At 32.3% G+C, this 19,824-nt stretch overlaps 1 protein-coding gene across 1 annotated transcript in view; it reads left to right on the plus strand.

Moving 5' to 3' along the window:
- The window catches only part of LOC129219238 (focal adhesion kinase 1-like), a 246,263-nt gene that overhangs the window by 89,353 nt on the left and 137,086 nt on the right, over window positions 1–19,824 (plus strand). Inside the window, exons 4-5 of the mRNA XM_054853564.1 lie at window positions 6,290–6,462; window positions 15,391–15,478. Of these exons, the coding sequence (XP_054709539.1) occupies window positions 6,290–6,462; window positions 15,391–15,478 (261 nt within the window). The remainder of the gene's footprint in view (window positions 1–6,289; window positions 6,463–15,390; window positions 15,479–19,824) is intronic.

The raw sequence follows: 19,824 nt of genomic DNA on the forward strand, positions 1-19,824 counted from the left end.
GTACATCTGATTTTCTTTGCGAATGAAAAAGAGCAAAAAACATTTTACAACTAATGTTGGATATCATTATACTCTCATACAAGAACCCCGCTCAAAAAACACAGGACAAATCAGAATTCCGTGCAGAGAAGCTGAAATTATAGAGTATAACATTATTAATTTCTAAACAATTAATGAGCATTTAGCAGCCATTTGCCAACTTGGTTATTATCGGTTGTGATGGTACCAACACAATCTGGTGTGGCAGGAGCTGTGATTCGACATTTTAAGTTAAAGGTAAACTAACCCATTCAGTGGTTGATTTTGTCTGCTGTATGCAAATGAACTTACTTTTATACATTCCATGTAACATTTGAACGGAAAACCGAAAGGACCCACAAGTCATTTTAGTAATTATCAGAAAAGATATCAATACCAGCGAAAATTTACCACTAGTGAAGTTAAAAAATATATTCTTAGAGAACTTCCCTTCAACTTTGACTGGAACAGATCTCAGCCCACTTAAGCAATATATTCGTATGAAATTTGCCAAGATGTTTCATCTAGAGATTGCTCAAAGAGCAATATACACTGTATACACAGCGCGACCACATTTTCATTCTGATTCGCTGAAAGGTATATTTTTAATAGACGGCGGCAATCATTATTTACCTGGAATGTACTACAGGATGAAGTTTTTTAGTATCAAGATTGCTTGAGCAATCTCCAGATGAAACATCTTTGGAAATTTCATGCAAATGTATAGTTGATGGGAGTTAAAATTTATTCTAGTCTAAGTAGTAGAGACATTCTCACAAGAATATATTTTTAAATTTCACCAGTGGCAGATTTTCGCAGGCTTTGATATCTTTTCTATTAGTCACTAAAAATATTTAAGGGGCCCTTCGTTGTTCCGTTCCAATTTTGCATTAAAAGTCTCAATCGATGAACGTTCATTTGCATACCGCAGACGAAATTGACCACTGTATTTGTTTGTTTAGTTTTAACCCATTCCTTGCCCCGGCCGATACAGGATCGGCCGCGCAGTTTATGTTAAAACTGCCCCGGCCTATTCAGGCTTGTCGCAAGAAAATGGTTCCTAACTGCCTTTGACGAACCTGTGTCGTCACAGCGTTTCTAGCAGCGTTCTTTGCTTCGGCCAAATATGTGTTGGTGATCCTTCCAAGGGCAGAACCCTGTTATTGTGCTTCTCTGTTGGGTTCTGGTGCTTTTAGGGGAGCGGTACTCAAGCTCTTTTCCTTAGTCAAAAGTGATATAACTTATAGTATTTCAAGAAACTGTTGTTGTAATTTATTTTATTTTATTAAGATATTAACCTTTCAAGTACTCTTGGATGGGACACGTATAATGCTTTGAATATTCAGGCAATACATTTTTATCTTTTCGTGGAAGCCTTGTTTCTTAGCATTCTGGCATTTGAACTCATAATGAACAAGTGTGAAAATGTTTCCTTACTCATTTTACCAATATTTCTATGCTTGAATAAAGCAAAGAAACGGAAATATTTTTTTCTTTTTATCAAAGATCCACCGTCTTACACAAGCATCCTTAACTAAATGTTTCATAATCCTCAAATTTTATAACTTATTTTACGCAATAATATTTTTTTAAAATTCTCTTACATATCTTAATTTTGTACGAGTATGTTTTTTTTAAAAATTATAATGTGTTTACTACGCTTTTTATTTATTTGTATACTATTATTATTTTTTATTATTGATTTTTTTTTTGTTTATTTATTTTTAAATGATAACTTTTTATATTCGCGGCACCCTTTGATGGATTTTTAGTGATACGGCTTTGAATATTTTTAATTTCACAAACAAAAATTATGACGACCACATTGACTATACGTAATAGTTGGCCATGAAAAAAATATATATATACTACAGTACAAATGAAATGATAATATCTTGAGTTCTTTTCGCTTTACTCATACGAAACATTCTTTTTCTTCCTTTCTTTTTCAGATTTTATTTATTGTCTTAAAATAGCTCCAATGTTTTAATTGCACCTTCTTTTATGAGATTTTAAAAATAGAAATAAAATATTTGGTTTCTTTTCAATAATCAAATTGCCTTAATTAGTAAATAATCCTATGAAACTAACTAAAATTTATCCAAGTATGTTTAAAAAAAGAAAAACAATCTGACTCGATTTCAAGCGAGATTTTCTTTTTTTTCTTCTGAAGACATGTTCCCAAATACAAGCAGTAAAGCTTGCTTTGAAATTTATTTCTGATTCAAACTGTTTTGTTGTAAGAAAATAATGTGGAAGGGTTGACCACAAGACACCTCCTTAGGGATTCGACCTCTCCCAGGCTGTCTCTGTTATTCCTCTCTCAGCTGGGGCTTTTAGTTGCATGCACAAAAGTATCCTTTAGGGAATAGGGATTAGCCGCAAGTTTTGATCTTTTGTAATCGTTTATCTTTAAAATACTTCCCACGCTTGAGCAACTGATATCTGGACACTCAGAAGGGATTTAAAAGTCAGAGTTACGATAAAAGAACCGACCGGCTCTGTGTTTATTGGTCGTTTTGAAGGGTCACAATATATCAAAAGGAACCGAAGAATACTTTTTATCCTATTAGAAAATCATTCCCACAGTTAAAGCGTTTTTGTCCATTCAATTCCCATGCTCACAGGTTGGATCGATCAGTCGATTGTTTGAAGAATGTTTTGTTGGGCCCTTTTGAAAGATAGATCTTCTTACCTTTAACAGTTTTGATTTTTTAAGTGTATAAAAAGAAAAAAAAATGGTATACTGAGATAAAAGCAAGAAGAAAAATAAATCAATAAAATAATTAGTGTTATAAAAATAATTGCTTTTCGTCCTATCCTCTATTGTTTATTATTTTCCCGTTATTTACTGTGTAAATTTAATGAATATTTTAGCACATATTAGCAACCTCGTATTTTATTGCAATACTTAATCTAGTACCTAAAAAGTAATAAAGCGGAGCGATTTTCGAATGCAAGCTCAACAGCAAAAACATTAAAATCCCAATAGCAAAAAAGGATAGGAGAAAAGTGCTGTTACAAACGTAGCAAAAAGCAACTCTGTTCGTTATCTGCGGCATGCGCGTTAAGGGGTTTTGGGCTGGTTATGGAATGGGTTAACTATAGACGACGAATGACTCCTCCTGTCACACCAGTATTGGTGTTGGTATTGTCGCAACCAATTAACCAATAACAACCAAGTTGTCAAATAAATTTTCATCAGCTGTTAGGAAATTAATAATGTTATACTGTATAATTTCAGCTTCTCCGAGCAGAACTTTTATCTATCCTGTGTTATTTGAACCGCAGGGATCGAAGTAGTCCTATATATCCTATATTTCCTATATTTTAAAAAAAAGCATTAAAATCGTCCTATATTTCCTATATTTTTCAAAAATGTCTTATATTTCCTATATTCCCATTTTTTACCCTATATATCTTTTAAAAAGAACAGTAAATAAATTTTTTGACATCAGACTTTTCGCTGAAAGTACGTGCCCAAACGAATTTCAAATTAAAAAACTCAACTGATTAAATTCTGCAACAGGCACCTTCTGTCATTGGCTGCAGCAGTGTGACTAAAATTTTGCGTTTTGCAACAGCCGTTTGTTTTGTTTTCCATCATGGGTTTTCTTTTTCGTTGGTATATTTTTGCATTCAGTGCATTTTCTGATCGGAATGTTCTGATTTTCTTTTTGCAATCTTTTCTTTTTGTGGAATTTTGGGATCGTGGAATGTTAGTTCCTCATGATGCTAAAATGTAGTTTGTTGTAATATGTGAAATTATAATGGCGAAATCGCATTGCTTAACAAAATTTCGTGTGGAGTTGTTGAACCAGGAGGACATTAATTCTACAAATTTTGGTGCATGGTGCACTAAAGGAAAAGATGATTTTACCACTTTTTGCAATTTTTGCAACTGTTCAGTACCCATAAGCAATAGTGGATTTTCACAATTGAGGCAGCATGCTAAAACATTCAAGCATAAAGAAAACTCTGAAAAACGTCTGAAGGATCGTTCTCAAGCTCTGTTTGTTCTTAATACAAGTGGTAAAGGGTTCAGTTTAGATATAAAATGAAAGAACAGTGGAAGTAGTGCTTGGGTCATAAGTGAGGAAGAAAAAATAAAAATTATCTTTGTTCAAATTTTGTTTAGTTATTTAGTCTATAAAGTACACTGTTTTTTTCAAAAACTATTCTTTCAACTACAGGGAAGTCGTTTTAGATGTAAGGTATAATTTCGTTTTTGAGGGGTTTTTTTTTTGAAACAAAATCATTGATAAGAATAACTAAATAATATATGATATGTATTATTTCTTTTTTCATAGCAAAATTATTCATATAATGTGTCCTATATTTGTCCTATATTTTTTGTGGAAAATGTCCTATATGTTACAAGTCGGTCACTTCTACCCCTGAACCGGGTTCTTGTATTAATGATATTTGATTGGAGTTGTAATAAAATATTGTTTGCTCTTTTTCATTTGCAAAGAGAATCACTGCTACGTTTCGAAATTCGGAAATTCATTTTTTTTTCAGTCTATCCTCAAAATAAGGCGGCTCTGTAAGCAAATTGAGTCGAGTTGATTCGGACTCCCATAATGGAAAATTCAGTAACAAAGGTTTTTATAATCAAAAAACTAACTGGGAAACAAATTTATTTGTTCCTGTTGGGTGCTTTTTAATGTGATTGTACCATTATGGTATACAAAAACTACAAAAATGATGTGTAGCAAAAGCTCTTAAATGTAATGTAATAAATTATCTGAATAATAAAATTAATTTTTTAACTCATAAACAAGTTTAGATTCTGTGTTAAAAATACTTATATTGTGTGCGCTTGACTTATTTGTGTTTTACAAGGTCGTGTGAAAATGGAAGAAAAAAGTCGATTTTTGGTTTATTTTGTGGTTTTTAGAAAATAAGAAGAAATTACTCTATCGACCTAAAACTTTTAAGAGATATTAACCTTGCATAGAGTTATAATTTGCACCTCTAAGCATTTTCAAAATTATATATTTTAAATTTCGTAAAAAAAGTTTAAAAAAGAGTGTTCAAAATTTTTGGCAATTTTGGACTTTTTTGGGGCGATTGTGGAACCTAAAGATATTATCCTAGGAGACTAATATTTTAAGGGTACCCTATTGATGCTAAAAGGCAACTCTTGAGACCTCAGGCGTTTTGAAATTCGAAAATTTATTTTTTTCACTCCACTCTACTGTCTATTAATTAAAAATATTTATTGAACAAAGGATTGCAGGAAATGAAAATAAACATTGAAATGTCCAAGAAATTTAGGGAAAAATGAAAAACATTCTGTCCTATACATTTTAAAGCTAGATACTAGTTCACCAGCTCCAGTATTAGCAAGATTACAGAGATACTCCCTTTGGAATATTCTTCCCTATATTTATACTGCTTTCGAGATACTTCAATCAACGTTGAAATAGTATTAATTTGGAACCCAGGTTATCACTGAGACTGAGATCTGTTTCATCGTAGAATCGTAAATTATAGACCTGTAAGTCTGACTTCAGGTCTTTGTAAGATTTTTGAAACTTTGATTAAAATTAAGATTATGAATTTCTTAGAGACTAATAGTCTGTTGACTAGTTTGCAGTATGGTTTCAGGAAAGCTAAATAGTGTGCTACTAATTTATTGCATTTCTATTACAAGGTTACCTTGGTTTTAGATAGCAAAAAGTGTATGGAAGTTGTTTGTATTGATTTTCAAACAGCTTTAGTAATATACTGCATGTTGCTCTTAGCAAACTAGCTGATATAGGAATAAGAAGAAAAACTTTACTTTGGTTTAGGAACTGGCTGACTGGAAGGAAACAAAAAGTAGTTGTGAGCTGAAATCATTCTAAATGAAGTGATGTTTTAAGCGGAATTCCGCAGAGATCAGTTTAGGGCCTCTTTTGTTTATTATCTTTAAGAATGACATTGATGAAAATATTTCTGGAAACACATGAATGGTTTTACTGATGATATAAAAGTTACAGGGATTGTAGAAAATGAGGAACAAGTAAAACAGCTTCAAGAGAATTTGAATCATATTACTGAGTGGGCAGAGAAGTGGGGTATGGCAGTTAATGTAGGGAGTTGTCAAGTGCTACACTTAGGTCATGGAAATAAGCATATGAGTTATCGTTTATAGGGTTGGGTCATTAGTCAGGCAGAAAACGTTATTGATCTGAGTACAGTCGGATCCTGCTACAGCACGATCCGACTTATGCGAAATGTCCTTAACGTGAGTTTTTCATTAATTGTTTTAAATTAATTTTAGGATGTTATGCATGTAGTTACAAATAGACTCGCTGACAGCCCTCTGCCTTTTGAATCAATCTATGGAATGCGACTTGTTCACCTTGCATCAAATGAGTTTCATTGGTTGTGTTTGGAGCAAGGCATGTTCAAAGTTCTGCACATGCGCAACTATCATCCCCCTGAGGAGTGGAAGTAATAATAATAATTTTTAAAAAATCTAGTTTCTAGATATTGTTCCAGGGAATTTTTTCTTTTGATTGCATTATGCTTTTTCATACTAATATCTTTTTCCATCAGATACATATTATTTAAGCTTTTTTAAATGTTTTGTATGCACTTGTTCAATTTTGTTCCAGTAAAATGAATAATAATTTTGTGTAATGCTATTTTTTCCCCTAAAACATTTTATTCAGTCTATAAATTGTGATCGTTATGTATTTACTCAATACTTTCGTCCTAAATTTGTGTTTTTAAATTTTATATTTACTAAATTCTCTATGAACTTAGAGTAAGAGCTAATGTTGTCTAAACTTACTTGCTCAAATAAGATAAACATTCGGGAACTTTATATCAGGTGTGATTTGTGTGTGTGGTGTAGTAACCCACCGGAATGTCATTCCGATGCTGCTTTTCTGGATAAATACACTGCTCGACATTGAGAATGCAACACCAAGAAGGAGTGTTCAGAAATTTATGCAAATTTTAGAGTTGATGTACATTACTGAGTTATGTAAATGACGTGAAATGCGCAGCTCTCCAACACACGTGAAGTAAGATATAAGGGAAGGAACTTGCAGAATGGGCCATATTCGTGTGGTTATTTCTGACTGGAGAATTATCGAAGAAATTTTGTTTTTGTCTTGGAGGATATTTGTTACACGAGAGAATGCCAGGCCGCTGTTAACGAAGGCACTTCCAGCAGATAGACGATTTTATGAGGGGAATGGTGATCGAACTGAGAAGGGGAAGTTGATCTGTACGTCAACTCGCAGCTGATACCCACATAGATGCGAGCATGGTGCATCAGCTGTGGTGAAGATGGTTGGAACAATGAAATATCCCCATTTCCCGTCGTTTGGTCGTACGTGGTCTGCAATCACTGCGTCCGCTAAGAAGACTGCCATTGACCCCACAACATAGACAGCAACGTTTAGTATGGTGCCAGACTAGAGCGACGTGGATAACAGAATGGTGAAATGTCGTGTTCTCATATGAATCCGGCTTCTGTTTATCCAGTGATAGTCGCCGCATACGTGTGTGGCGTCGGCGTGGAGACAGATCTAATCCGGCAGTAACTAGAACTTCCCACCGCACGACAACGTGGCATAATGGTTTGGGGCGCAATTGCGTACAATTCCATATCACCTCTAGTTTGGATTCGGGGCACTATGACGGCCCAATGATACTTTGATAATATGCTGCGGCAGGTGGCGATCCCTTACCTTCAAGGGCTACCTAATGCAATTTTTCAGCAGGATATCGCCCAAACACATAGTGCTCGCATCTGCCAACATGCTCCCCAAGGCACACAGATGCTTCCCTGGCCACCATACTCTCCTGACCTGTCACCAATCGAACATGTGTGGGATGTGATTAGACGTCATTTGCAGACTTTGTCATTGCCTGGTTCAGAAGACGAACTGGTTGAATGGTTGAAAGGGAATGGAGAGTCATTTCTCTGGACACCATCTGCACCCTTATTGACTCTATGCCTAGACGTGTTTCTTCGTGTATTACTGTCCACAGTGGTCCTACATCCTACTGAGCCAATGCCGTTCTCGCTCTGTATTCTGCTTATCATTTTGAAATTAAGATCATTTATTATTCTTTGCTGTCTCTGTCTTTTTTCCAAATTTCATCACTTTCTGACCACTCCTTCTTGGTGTTGCATTTTCAATGTCGAGCAATGTACTATCCCTTTCACATTAAATTATCATGACTCTGGATTCAACTGGTATTCCGGTACTGGCAAATTCGCGAATTTACCTCTGATCTTATTTTTTTCTGCAACAACTATGTTACAAATTGTTTTTAAGGTTATCAGAAAAAATTGCTACGGTGGACAAAACCTGAGATGTGTTTCCAGTAGCTATTCTTCTTGGAAACAAAAGTGGCAAAATCAGTGGCACAGTGCAGGGGGGGAGGGGGACTCTCCTCCCCCCCAGAGGATTTGGTTCTAACATTATTGCTAATCCCAATACCATACTTTTTTCTTTTGCATGTAAGGACATTTGTGAGTAAGAGTGGAGAATTTAGCAAAGGTAGAATGGTAGTATGCAGTTGCAGAGATCCCATACCTGCTCCAATTGCGTCAATGTGCGTTGGCGAATATCTGCTGCTCTAAAGTACTCCAAAATGTACTTTCATTGTCAAAATCTTGATTTCCTAAGTTTTCTTCTTCTTGAGGCTTTGGCACTTTTTGGGGAGGGGGAGTTGAAAGTTATTCATTAACTCACCATTTAGTATATAATTGAAGAAAAAAGAATATTGTCTAGATTGTAGGTATTTGGTTAGATTTTAATACTAGTTCAGTGTTGCCAACCTTAGACAAACAATTTGAGGATCATTTGTGGTGATTTTGAGGAGCATTTTGAAATTTTGTGGAGCAGTTTTTTGTATAAAAATCAATAAAAGCACTAAAACTACTTATCTAATATTAGTTTTGAGCTTTGATAACACAGGCCTACATGTTTTTTGGTGTTTTGAATTTGATAAGTGTCCTTAGCTAATATGAGTACACTGATTCTGAATATGAATTTGGTTTGAGCCCATCTCACGTGAAGATTTTTCACAAAATTAAAAAAAACCTTATGAGTTATTTTGTACTAAAGCAAAAAAGTACCTTATTGATATTTCTTAAATTTCATTGAAATTATTTCTTTAAAATGTCTTGCTACCAAGAAAACCAAATGTTGGCCACCAACAAGACCAAATATCCATCGCCAAAAGAGACAAAAAGAAAATAAACACTCTACTAAGGACAGTTTACATGACAGAACAAGTCAGGTTTTTCACCCCTCTGTATCTCAAACCCATGAAGACCCCTGGAGTTGATTTTTGGTATACTCAATCTCTAGTGACCCCAGACCTTGATACATCGATTAAAATATTTTAGTATAATGTTATGTTTATATCATTCCAGGGGAACTCTTTCATTTTTGCATCTGTCTAAGTCAACTTGGTGGCATTGGCAGTTGTTTAAAAAAAAGTTAGCGTCAGTTGTTTGTATCATCGAGTTGTGTTTTGTTTTCTGGAGTGTTTAGTGCATCATAATGTCATCAAGATAGTAAAAACATTCCTAATACATTTTGTTACGTGTGTGGTGATTTAACGATAACAAAGCATTAATGAAACATAACAGTATTTATCAAGAAAGCTTATCACGTTTACTTCGGTGTAAAGCTTGTTGATCAAGACAAACGCTTGGCTCCACACAAAGTGTGCTTAGCTACTGAGAAAATGGACAAAAGGTAAACTTAGCTCTTTACCCTTTGGCATTGCTGTGGTATATAGAGAACCAAAATCCATTGAGAGAACTTACTTTTGCTCCTGCGATGTCAAGGGCTTCAATTCGAAAAATAAACGTACAATTCGGTATCCTGATCTACCGTATGCTACACGACCTGTATCTCATGGACCAGGAATTCCCGTTTCTCTACTTTTTCCAACCATCCAGCAACAATCATGAGATGAAAGTTCAAATGACAAAACCAATGAAGAAAAAGCAAAGAAACAGATTTTATTCAAAAAAACCCATATATTTTCTAACATTGATAAAACTGCATTGTTTCTTTTTTTTATGAACAACTCAATTTGGTAAGAATTTTCTATTAAATATAGTTTCAATAAATATTCCCTCAGTACTTTTTGACGGTTTCTGTGAAAAATTTCAAAGGCACTTGAAAACCTGACGTGCTGGAAAAAAAACTAAGCTCATATTCGTAATCAGCACACCCCGTTTACTGTAGGGTACCTATTAAACTTGAAACATTTTTCATGAAGAAAAAAAATGTAGGCCTGTGTAATCATTTGAAGCACTAGGAATAAAAATAATTATTTCTGAATTACTAAAACAGCTTTAAACAATGTGTCATGCCTTGAATATAAGCATCTTTAATTTCCCTTATTTATATGTCTGTCAATTAAATTTGGCGAATGGTGCTGTTTTAAATGGACTCGGATTAAATGGGATAAACATTTTTGAATAAACATGGCTGAAGACTGCTTCAGCAAAAAATTAAGAAAATAATAGTCTACAAAAAAGTTAATTTCTAAGCAGTAGAATAGTATAGTAGACTAAAATGAGAACGTGCTACAGAAACGGATGCAATCGGATTTCACCCCCCCCCCCACTTCTATTTTAAATTCTCCGTCATCAGAAAAAGGTTCCTTTCTTCTATCTACCCAAGAAAGAACACACGGTTCAGCGAATATTCTGACAGAAGGATCGCATCACAACAGAAGAGAGGTGAAGGATACTTGTGCGATCGCAATCACTTGAAAATGCTCGGTCAGGAAATGAGCGTGGCAAAAAAAAAAACATAAGGCTTGAAAGTAATAGTCTACAAAAAGTTATGAAGGTCTAAGTGATAGAATGGCATAATAGACAAAAATTAGGGAGTGTTACGGAAGGGGATGCAATGGATTTTGAAATGCACAAATGCAAACTCTAGTAGGTTCACTCTCTAGCCTTTCCCCCTCTCCACCCACAAAACGAAGTTCTTTTCTTTTTTCTACCATAGAAAGAACACCAGCACCAGCAAAACTCCTGATGGGAGGGAAAGATCACAACAGAAGGGAGGTGAAGGGGAATTTGCTCTATCGATTGTTTGAGAAAACGCTCTCCTCCGGGAAATGCGGAGCAAAATAACTTATTGCAGAGTTTTGTTATTTTTGTGGAGCAACTCTGAAAATGCGGAGCAGTTTGCAATCCTACTAGTTTTCTTTTTTAAAAAATAGCAGATACTGCAAAAATATTGAATTGAATTTTGCTCTGGAAAAGAAATGAAACATTCTCTATTGATACCCTCACAACTAGACATGTCTATATTTGTAAATTATTTATTAGAATCTTAAGCATATATGTGTATTTTTTTTCCCGCCTTTGTCTCAACGTTTCAAGTTGAAAAATGGCCAAAAAAAAAAAAAAAAAAAAAAAAAAGGCCGGGGTTCATTTGCAGTCTTTTTGCATTCTTAATAAGAATTGAAACTTAACCTTTCAAAGAATTTCTCAATGGTCTACAAAGAGTGTATATATTTTTTCAAATAATTTGTACCTGAACTAAAAAATTTCATTATATTATTTATTTTTTTCTCAAATTTTAGTCTAAAAATTCCCCTTCCTCCCACATCTCCTTCTGAAAACTAGTGGTTTATTGCAATACCTCTTTACTAAAGATTGTAAATGTATTATTGTAGTTCAAAATTATTTCTTTAATAAAATACTTATATCTTTAGTTGACTTAAGAACTAAGTGAGTTTTTTTGAATAGTTGGCATAAAATTGGAAACAGGAGTAAGAAAGTGAAACTTTTTCACGTTTATACTATTAGCTACATATTTGATCTCCTCATAATCAATTTTAACTCATAAAAAAAGTTTTCAAAACTTATTTTAACTCATAAAAAAAGTTTTCAAAACTTATTTTAATTATATCTGGCTGGATATTTATTTTGGATACTAAAAAAGCTGTGTTATTTAACGAGTAATAACATCTAGAGATTTTCATCAATCTTCAGAAGAAGCTAATATTTGATTAATGGATTGAAACTTAACTAGTTGTTTCATGAGTTGAGTATGATGATATAATAAGATTACAAAAAAGGATTTAAGATACACAAAAAGCTTAAGTAATTTCTTTTTCAAATTGATTTTCTTTTTCCGCTATTAGAAATTATTTTAATGATATTCAAAACTTGGCATTATTTTTGAACATTTCTTCTGGTATAATTACTTTTAATCATTTATAATTTTCTTTTTAGTTTATCAACTAGGCCATCCTTTGAACTTTTTACTGGGAATTTCAAAGATGGGTTCTTAAATTCCTAAACCTACACATTTCAATAGTTTGTGCAATAATAAATGCAAGTAATTAATTAATGTTTCAAGTTAAGCTGTCACCTAATATTAGTAATATAACTTGTTTTATTAATTATTATTATTTAAAAATAATATTTTTGGAACTTTAATTTTTTTTTTTAAATTAGAGGAACTTGGTAGTTTAATATCTCTCATTGGGGGGTAACTTGTTAGTTAAGTAAGTGAAAATTGTTCATGATTTGAAACATTCCAGTATCTTATTTTAATCATTTGAAAAAATGTTAATGTGTAAATGTTGATTGTTCAGGAAGTGTTACTTTCATTTTATGCTTTCTATACAAGAATATGGAGTGTATTTCGATGACCTTGTGGGACAATTGAATACTTAAAAATAATTAAGAGCATTTAAAAATAAAATATAGTTTCAAAGTTTCTAACAAAATTTGTTATAGATAAAAAATAACAAATTTTAAAAGTTTATTCAATTATTGATCAATAATTGATGTTTATGGAGCTGTTCCAAAAGCACTTTTGTCTGCTTTGAAATAGCAATTTTTCTGCTCAGAAAAGTGCTCCAAAATGCTCCAGAGCTATTGGGATTACTGCAACTGGTATTTATATTAACTGTCAAACATCCTGTATATTAATGAAAGTGGAACAGAAGAACTGTCATTGATAAGTGGGATATTGTAACTGATCCTGGTCTTTTATGCTGCATCAATCCATGACAATTTCATCCTCAGGGATGTTATCCTGTTCAGCAGGTGGATAATTTATATTTCAACAAATTAATCCATGTAATAGATTGACCAGCATATTCCCCAGTTATGAACCCTTATAGAACATGTTTGGGATATTCCAGAGCTGTTGCTAGTACCTTATCACTTCCAAAGACAGTTTAAGCAATTGGAAAGCTCTTTTCTACAGGAAGGGGATATCATTTTCCAGTCTATCATTAATACTTTATTTATTCCCTGCCTTGTTAGTGTGCAACATTTGCTTTTTATCAGGATAAATTATACCTCATACTGAAACCCATTCTTCTGTTCAAAAACTCTTTTTCTGCTTGCTCATGTAACACACATGAACCTTTGCTTGTTGTTGATGAAAATCTAATATTAAATAAAAGATATTGTTGATAAAATCAAATTCCTTGCACATTGTCTCGTTTTTTTTCTCATACATTACAACATTTATATATCATATAATGGTTATAATTATCTCCCGATTGTTTGGAGCAGTATATTATGAGAGGGATGTTACATGACTAGGAAAACAAGGGGAATTAGAAAACTCAAAAAATCATGCGTTCAAAAGAAAAAAAAAAATGGTATCCCCTCTCGTTCTTCAGTTTCAGCTCTCATGATTTCTGTTAACTCATGCCATCTGAAATCAGTTTATTTTACTTCTTGTAAAATAAATTATTTTAGAACTTTGTTCTAGTTGCTTGTGCATTCCTTGTGAAATCAACCAAGGAGAAAAATGATTTGACACAAACAGTGTCAGATTTTGATGAAGCTTGGCATGTTTACTCTTTTTATGATTTCAAGAAAGCATACAAATTATTTCGGGGAAAGCTCAAAAGATTTAAGTGTTGCAACCTCTTAAACTTTTTATGATTTCACCACTTCCTCTTTTTTTTTTTTTTTTGTGCTCTCTGGCCATTCTTATCCCTTCTCTTTAAACTTCTGGTTGCATCTGTCCTGTTATTCTATGTTAAAAAAAATAAATAAATGAATAAAAACAAAAAACCCGACTGCATAAAAGCCAAAAAAACTAAAAAGAAAAATCTATAAGCCTAGTAGTTTAGAATGTTATTTATTACTACTGAATAACTACTCCATTGAAATAGTTTTATAATCAATACACACATAGGACATCATAAATTCAAAAGCAAAATAGAATAATCAACAGTTGGGCCCATTCCTTTTTGATCAATCAAGGAACCCCGTAAAATTTGAATGTGCCCCGTCTGTTGATCCTTCTATTCTGCTTTTGAATTTATGATTTGTCTTATATGTGTATCGATTATAAAACTATTTCAATGGTGTAGTTATTCAGTAGTAGTTAATAATATTCTAAACTACTGGGCTTATAGATTTTTTTTTAGTTTTTCTCGTTTTTTGCGCAGTTGGATTTTTTGTTTTCATTTAATAATTATTTTTATTTTACACTTTTTAGTTAATTTTCATTGACTTAGTTATGATTATAAGACGGTAAATTTTCCAATCTTGTCATTTTATTTAGAGAGTTTAAATCATGACGATTATTAAGTAACTTACGGTGGTCCAAACTACTGATTATTAGTCTTTCTAGGGACCTAACTTGGCTTTAAAATACATATGCTTGGCCTTTAGCAAAAATGCGCAAACTTTAGTTAACCACAGTCTGTGTAACTCATGATGACAAGAGCTCGGAAACCTCATCTGTCAGCTCTTTCTCGCAAAACTGAAAAAGCCCGTCAAGAAAGTACACGTCGCAAAATTTAGTTCCCTGAATCACGACAAAAACAAATGCAACACATTAGGGATGAAAATCCAAAAAGTAGACGTGAACAAAATATTCAGGTGATTAAAATGCTACCTGCATTTATTGCACGCTGAGTCGCATGCAGGTAGCATGTGACACAATACCGAAATGACAATATGGCAACTAGTTGTTGATATGGTGAATTTTTATTACTGTCATGTGTTTAGTGACACTCCCAAGGTTAAGACAAATCGATTGATGTATGAATCATCAAAATTAGCCAAGACATTTAGCCTCTACAGCACCACATAGGAACAAACATACATAGATTCATAAACAACATTACCCTCCTTTGCGCCACGCAAGCTCAGTCGGGTAATAAAGGACTGGAAAAACTCAAGGAATTTTTCTTCTAAAGATTTGTATTGCAATCCTGGAAAAGAAAACAAGCTTTATTTCAGTGTGTTTTATTATTTGTAGTAATTTTTAAATTATTCAATTCATTATTATTTGTTCATTTTGTAAAAATATGAATCTTTTGATATTATTTCGATAACTTCTTTGTTATTATTTTATTTTTGCTTTGTTTCAAGTACCTCTTCCAATATTTTAGGTATGAATTAAGAGTTAGAATCGTTCCTAAAGATTTACGAGATTTATATGAGAAAGACAAAGTGACCTTCTTGTACTTTTATGAACAAGTATGTTGGCTTTTAATGTTATAAAGTCTTTTCTTTAAACAGCAGTGCTTTAGTACTGAATAGGTAAAACTATAATTATTTCACACTAGTAAAAAATTGAACTTTTGATAAAAGCTATAATTTTGAAGCTCGAATATTTTTGCTTTGAGAAAGGACACTCTGTTGCAAAATACAATATCTATTGCAATTTTTTGCATCATAAAATTGTTCATCCATGTTTAGTTTCTTGTATTATTTTTAAATATGTGAGTTTTGGTAAAATTAATTTAAAAATACTTTTAGCTATTTATTTAGTTTTAAGAATTCATATTTCAATTTAAAAGTAGTTATTACTTCAAGTAATTCATGAAATAGTTACAAATTTATTTCTCTGCTGAAATTTTTTATTACTTTTGCTTTTTTAAAGTTATTAAAGCTTGATTTCTCAATTGTGTTATGATTTTAAACTTAAAACTTATACATTTCTTTCAATTTTTATCAGATTATTAGATTTATCATTAAAAAAAATATTTCCTTTGTTTAATCACTCTACTGTTTTGCCCAAACACCTTTCGGGTGTGACGAAAGAGTTGTTTTCTGATATGCCCAAATGCCTCTAGGGCAAGGTATTTTTCAACATCATTCTGTTGATTTGCCCATGGTAATTTATTCTTTTAGTTTAGTGGGATTAGTGACTATAGTTTTTCCAGTAAATGTGAAGTATTGATCAGAACTGCTATAAACCAGTTTCACTGTTAAATAAGTGAAGTTGAGTTAGTAAAAATACTATAACTAAAGGTTAACATAAATTAATAAATACAATGCTCGAAATATTTTTCACTGTAGATTTGAGTTTATATAATTGATTTGAACACAAAATAATTTATCAAAGATGTGCTTTATTTGTGCACAATATGCCCAAAAAAATGAACCGTATAAGTGGTTAAATTTTATAAGAAATTGGTGCCGACTGGTAGAAAATTCACTTTTGAGTTATTCATATGAACATTTATTTCATTTTAGATAACTTATTTAGAAAAGTAAGGTAACAAATATTCTGCAATTTTAATGGTATTTTTTTCCCATTTTTTCAATATTCCAGCATTCATTTTCGATTATGTTTACATTTACACCCCCTCCCCCGCTATAATAGTCGGGGGCTACGGGGGAAAAAACTGCATTTTGTGATAAAATCATGAAACTTGGCATGCTCGTAAACGTTGTCTAAACAAAAATTTTAGGAAGGGGAGACATTCCAAAATCCCCCCCACCCCCTGGCGGAAACCAAAAATGGTGATTATTTTTAAATTTTTGTTATTATAATTTTTTAAATCATTGGTTGTATCATTCCTTAGATGTTTATTATATTTTTTACCATTTAAAGCTCTATTAACTGCCTAATTTCAGAAATAACTTCACAGAAAGTTTTTTAAAAGAAAAATCGATATCTTTATATCTTAAACTGACTGAAGTGAATTTTGATCCCCATATCAGAAGTACTGGTTTCTGAATTTTAAGATACATTAAATTAGAGTTATATCAAAACAGGGTTCCGGGTATCCAATCTTAATAACGGATAATTGTCCGAACTGTCCAATTATCCGTACATGATGCCCCTCGTTTTTTTGACTGAGCATGCATGATCGAAACTATTTCTAATGAGTATAAGAGAATAAGAACTTAAAGGAAAAAGAGAGAAATAAATGTCAAGACTACATAATTCTAATAGAAAGAAATTTTAAATTTGAATTTTAAATTTCTTCTTATTATTACTATTGTTGCTGCTGTTAATTTTCCGTTACCCGATTGATCATCTGTAAGCTTTTTCTCATTATATATATTTTTTAAATGCATATCTGAAGGGTATTTTATAATGTCTCTGAAAACTTCTAATAAAAAAGATTCACATCAAAAAAATGAAGACGCTTTTGACAGAGAAGTTTTTATTACTAGCAAATCCAAGAAAGAAAGCACCATCTCAATATTCAAATATTGAAGCACCATATTAAACCTGGGGCTTTTAATGTTAAGTTACTGTTTATTAGATCACAGCTTTTAATCAACTTAAATATCTTTACTGAAAGTTTGAAGGAGTTGATTCTGTGTTTTTTCCCATTTTATCACTATACTAAAAGATATATATATATAAACTTTTGTAACTATGCTCGATGGTTACCAGTTTATATAAAAGATATTCTTCTTAAACCCACAAACCTTTTAGACATACACAAATCCTTCGAAGAAGGAATGTTTGTTGTAAAAAAGATAGTGAACGTCTTTGTTACCTCTGCTCGTTTAAAGAAACACTGTTTATTTGCAATGAAGAAATGTTGAGTTTCCAAATCATGTTTTGAAGAAAGGTCTTGAAGAAAAATAGCCGAACATGGAAATTCAATTTTAAAAACATTCAAAAAATTGTGCTTATCGGAAACGAATATAGCAATAAACGATGAATATGGGGAGTAACTGATAAAGATTAGGCAAATTGGGAAAATAACATTGCATCAAATTTATACAGAAAAGAATTGTGACTCAAAAGTCACTTTATATTCACGGGCAGAAAAAAAAAACCTTGGTCTAGAAAAGTCAGTAAGTCTTTTTTCTTACTGAAAAGTTTAAAATCCGATGGAGATTCGTTTTCAGAGTTTTTCAATATTTGCAATACTGTGAATTTAAACCTAGATGAATTTCTCCTCTTTGAAAATGAATCTCACCCTCCATCGATTTCAAAAAATGGAGCTCTTTGAACGGGAAATAAGTCTAGTCATTAACAACCTTGTTCAATTGCTTAAGTAATAATATTCCTATTGTTGAAGACTACTCGAGAGGAGATAAAAACGGGTTCAGAAGGGATGATGAAAATGAAAATGATGAATGCTAATTTTAAAATAAGTGCAATGGAGATATATTGTAACGCCATTGTCTATGATGCTTCTTTCATCGTTCACATAAAACAACTAGGCCCAAAAAGTTTTGGTGGAGTTTCTGAATCCTTTTGAGGATACAGATTACAGATGCAAGACATATAAAAAAATTAGGAGAAATATATTATATTAAAGAAAATGGTTTTCTTCCTAAGAACAGGTTCAGTTTCCTCTGGAATGCAGAAAGGAAGACAGAATTGTTTTTCATGATTGCACTAACTATATCATCTTGTTTTGCTCTTAATAATGTGAGGGTGATTTTCATTGAATAAGACATCTCTAGCACCATCAAATCACGAGGAAGTTGATTGCGGGATCTTCGTACATCTTTTAGATGCTGCAGAAAGAGGACAGAGGAGCATATGTGTGTAAGATCTGTTCACAATGACGCTATCATTTTAAGCATATCATACTTCCATGAGCTGTACTTAGGCAACTTATTTAGTTCTTATCAAGGTGGACATCAATGGGGCAGTGTCTAAAAATTTAGCCTTAACTTCAATTCATGATTAGGGTTTTACAGCAATTGATGAGAAGCACGTTCCAATTTATTTGAGTTTTCTCGAAGTTTCAAGTGCTTAAAGTGAATTCACTTCATGCAAGAGTTAAAAAAACTACTCTTAAATAACTTGTGAGTGCGCAAAAAATGGATTTATCTGTACACTGATGTGTAAATGCTGCAATGGAAATTTCTATGTAACTGTGTAAGTTACTTGTAAATTCAAACGTTTTAAGTTACCTTCTATATAATCATTGTATATATATCACTTCTCAGATTCGTAATTCAATTTAGGTGTAGTTTCTATAATGGTGAGTTATATTCCAATACATAACAATTTTATTAACTTTATTAACATAGCACTTATAACTTCTTATTGCAGTAATTATTTCTTTCTCTTACATTGGTTGAAACATAGAGCAAAGGTCTCAAACTGTCTAATGAGAAAAACTTGATATTTGTTTTAAAGCTTTTAATTGTAAATAAATTTTTGAGTTCTATTAAAAAATACCCATCCCCCACCCTCCCTCGCATTTTGCAAGTGCAAATATGACTTATAAAACTGCAGAATGTGAATGAAACTTCCAAAAAAAAAAAAAATGCGAATTTCATTTTAAAGTGTTTGAAGTCTTCTTTCTTTCTTTCTTTTTTTTTTGCCGATAATGAAAATTGATTTTGTTTTAACAAATCAAGGTGTTGTATTCATTCTTAAATAGCAATTCAAGGATTTGTTTCAAGTTTTGAAAAATTACTAGCTTTGCTTATGATTTTTAGTTTCAAGATTTATTCTCAGTTTTGTAATCAGTTTTTATTAGTAAATTTTAAAACATGTTCGGATTGTCTAATGTTTTGGATTTCTGGGGTTCGGATTACTGGGTTCTTCTGTAAATGAATCGTTTTCTTTAATATAGGTCTTTAAAATACGTAAAAAAACATTTCTCAAG

This window comes from Uloborus diversus, chromosome 3 (assembly GCF_026930045.1).
Source record: "Uloborus diversus isolate 005 chromosome 3, Udiv.v.3.1, whole genome shotgun sequence".
Classification (NCBI taxonomy): Eukaryota; Metazoa; Arthropoda; class Arachnida; order Araneae; family Uloboridae; genus Uloborus; species Uloborus diversus.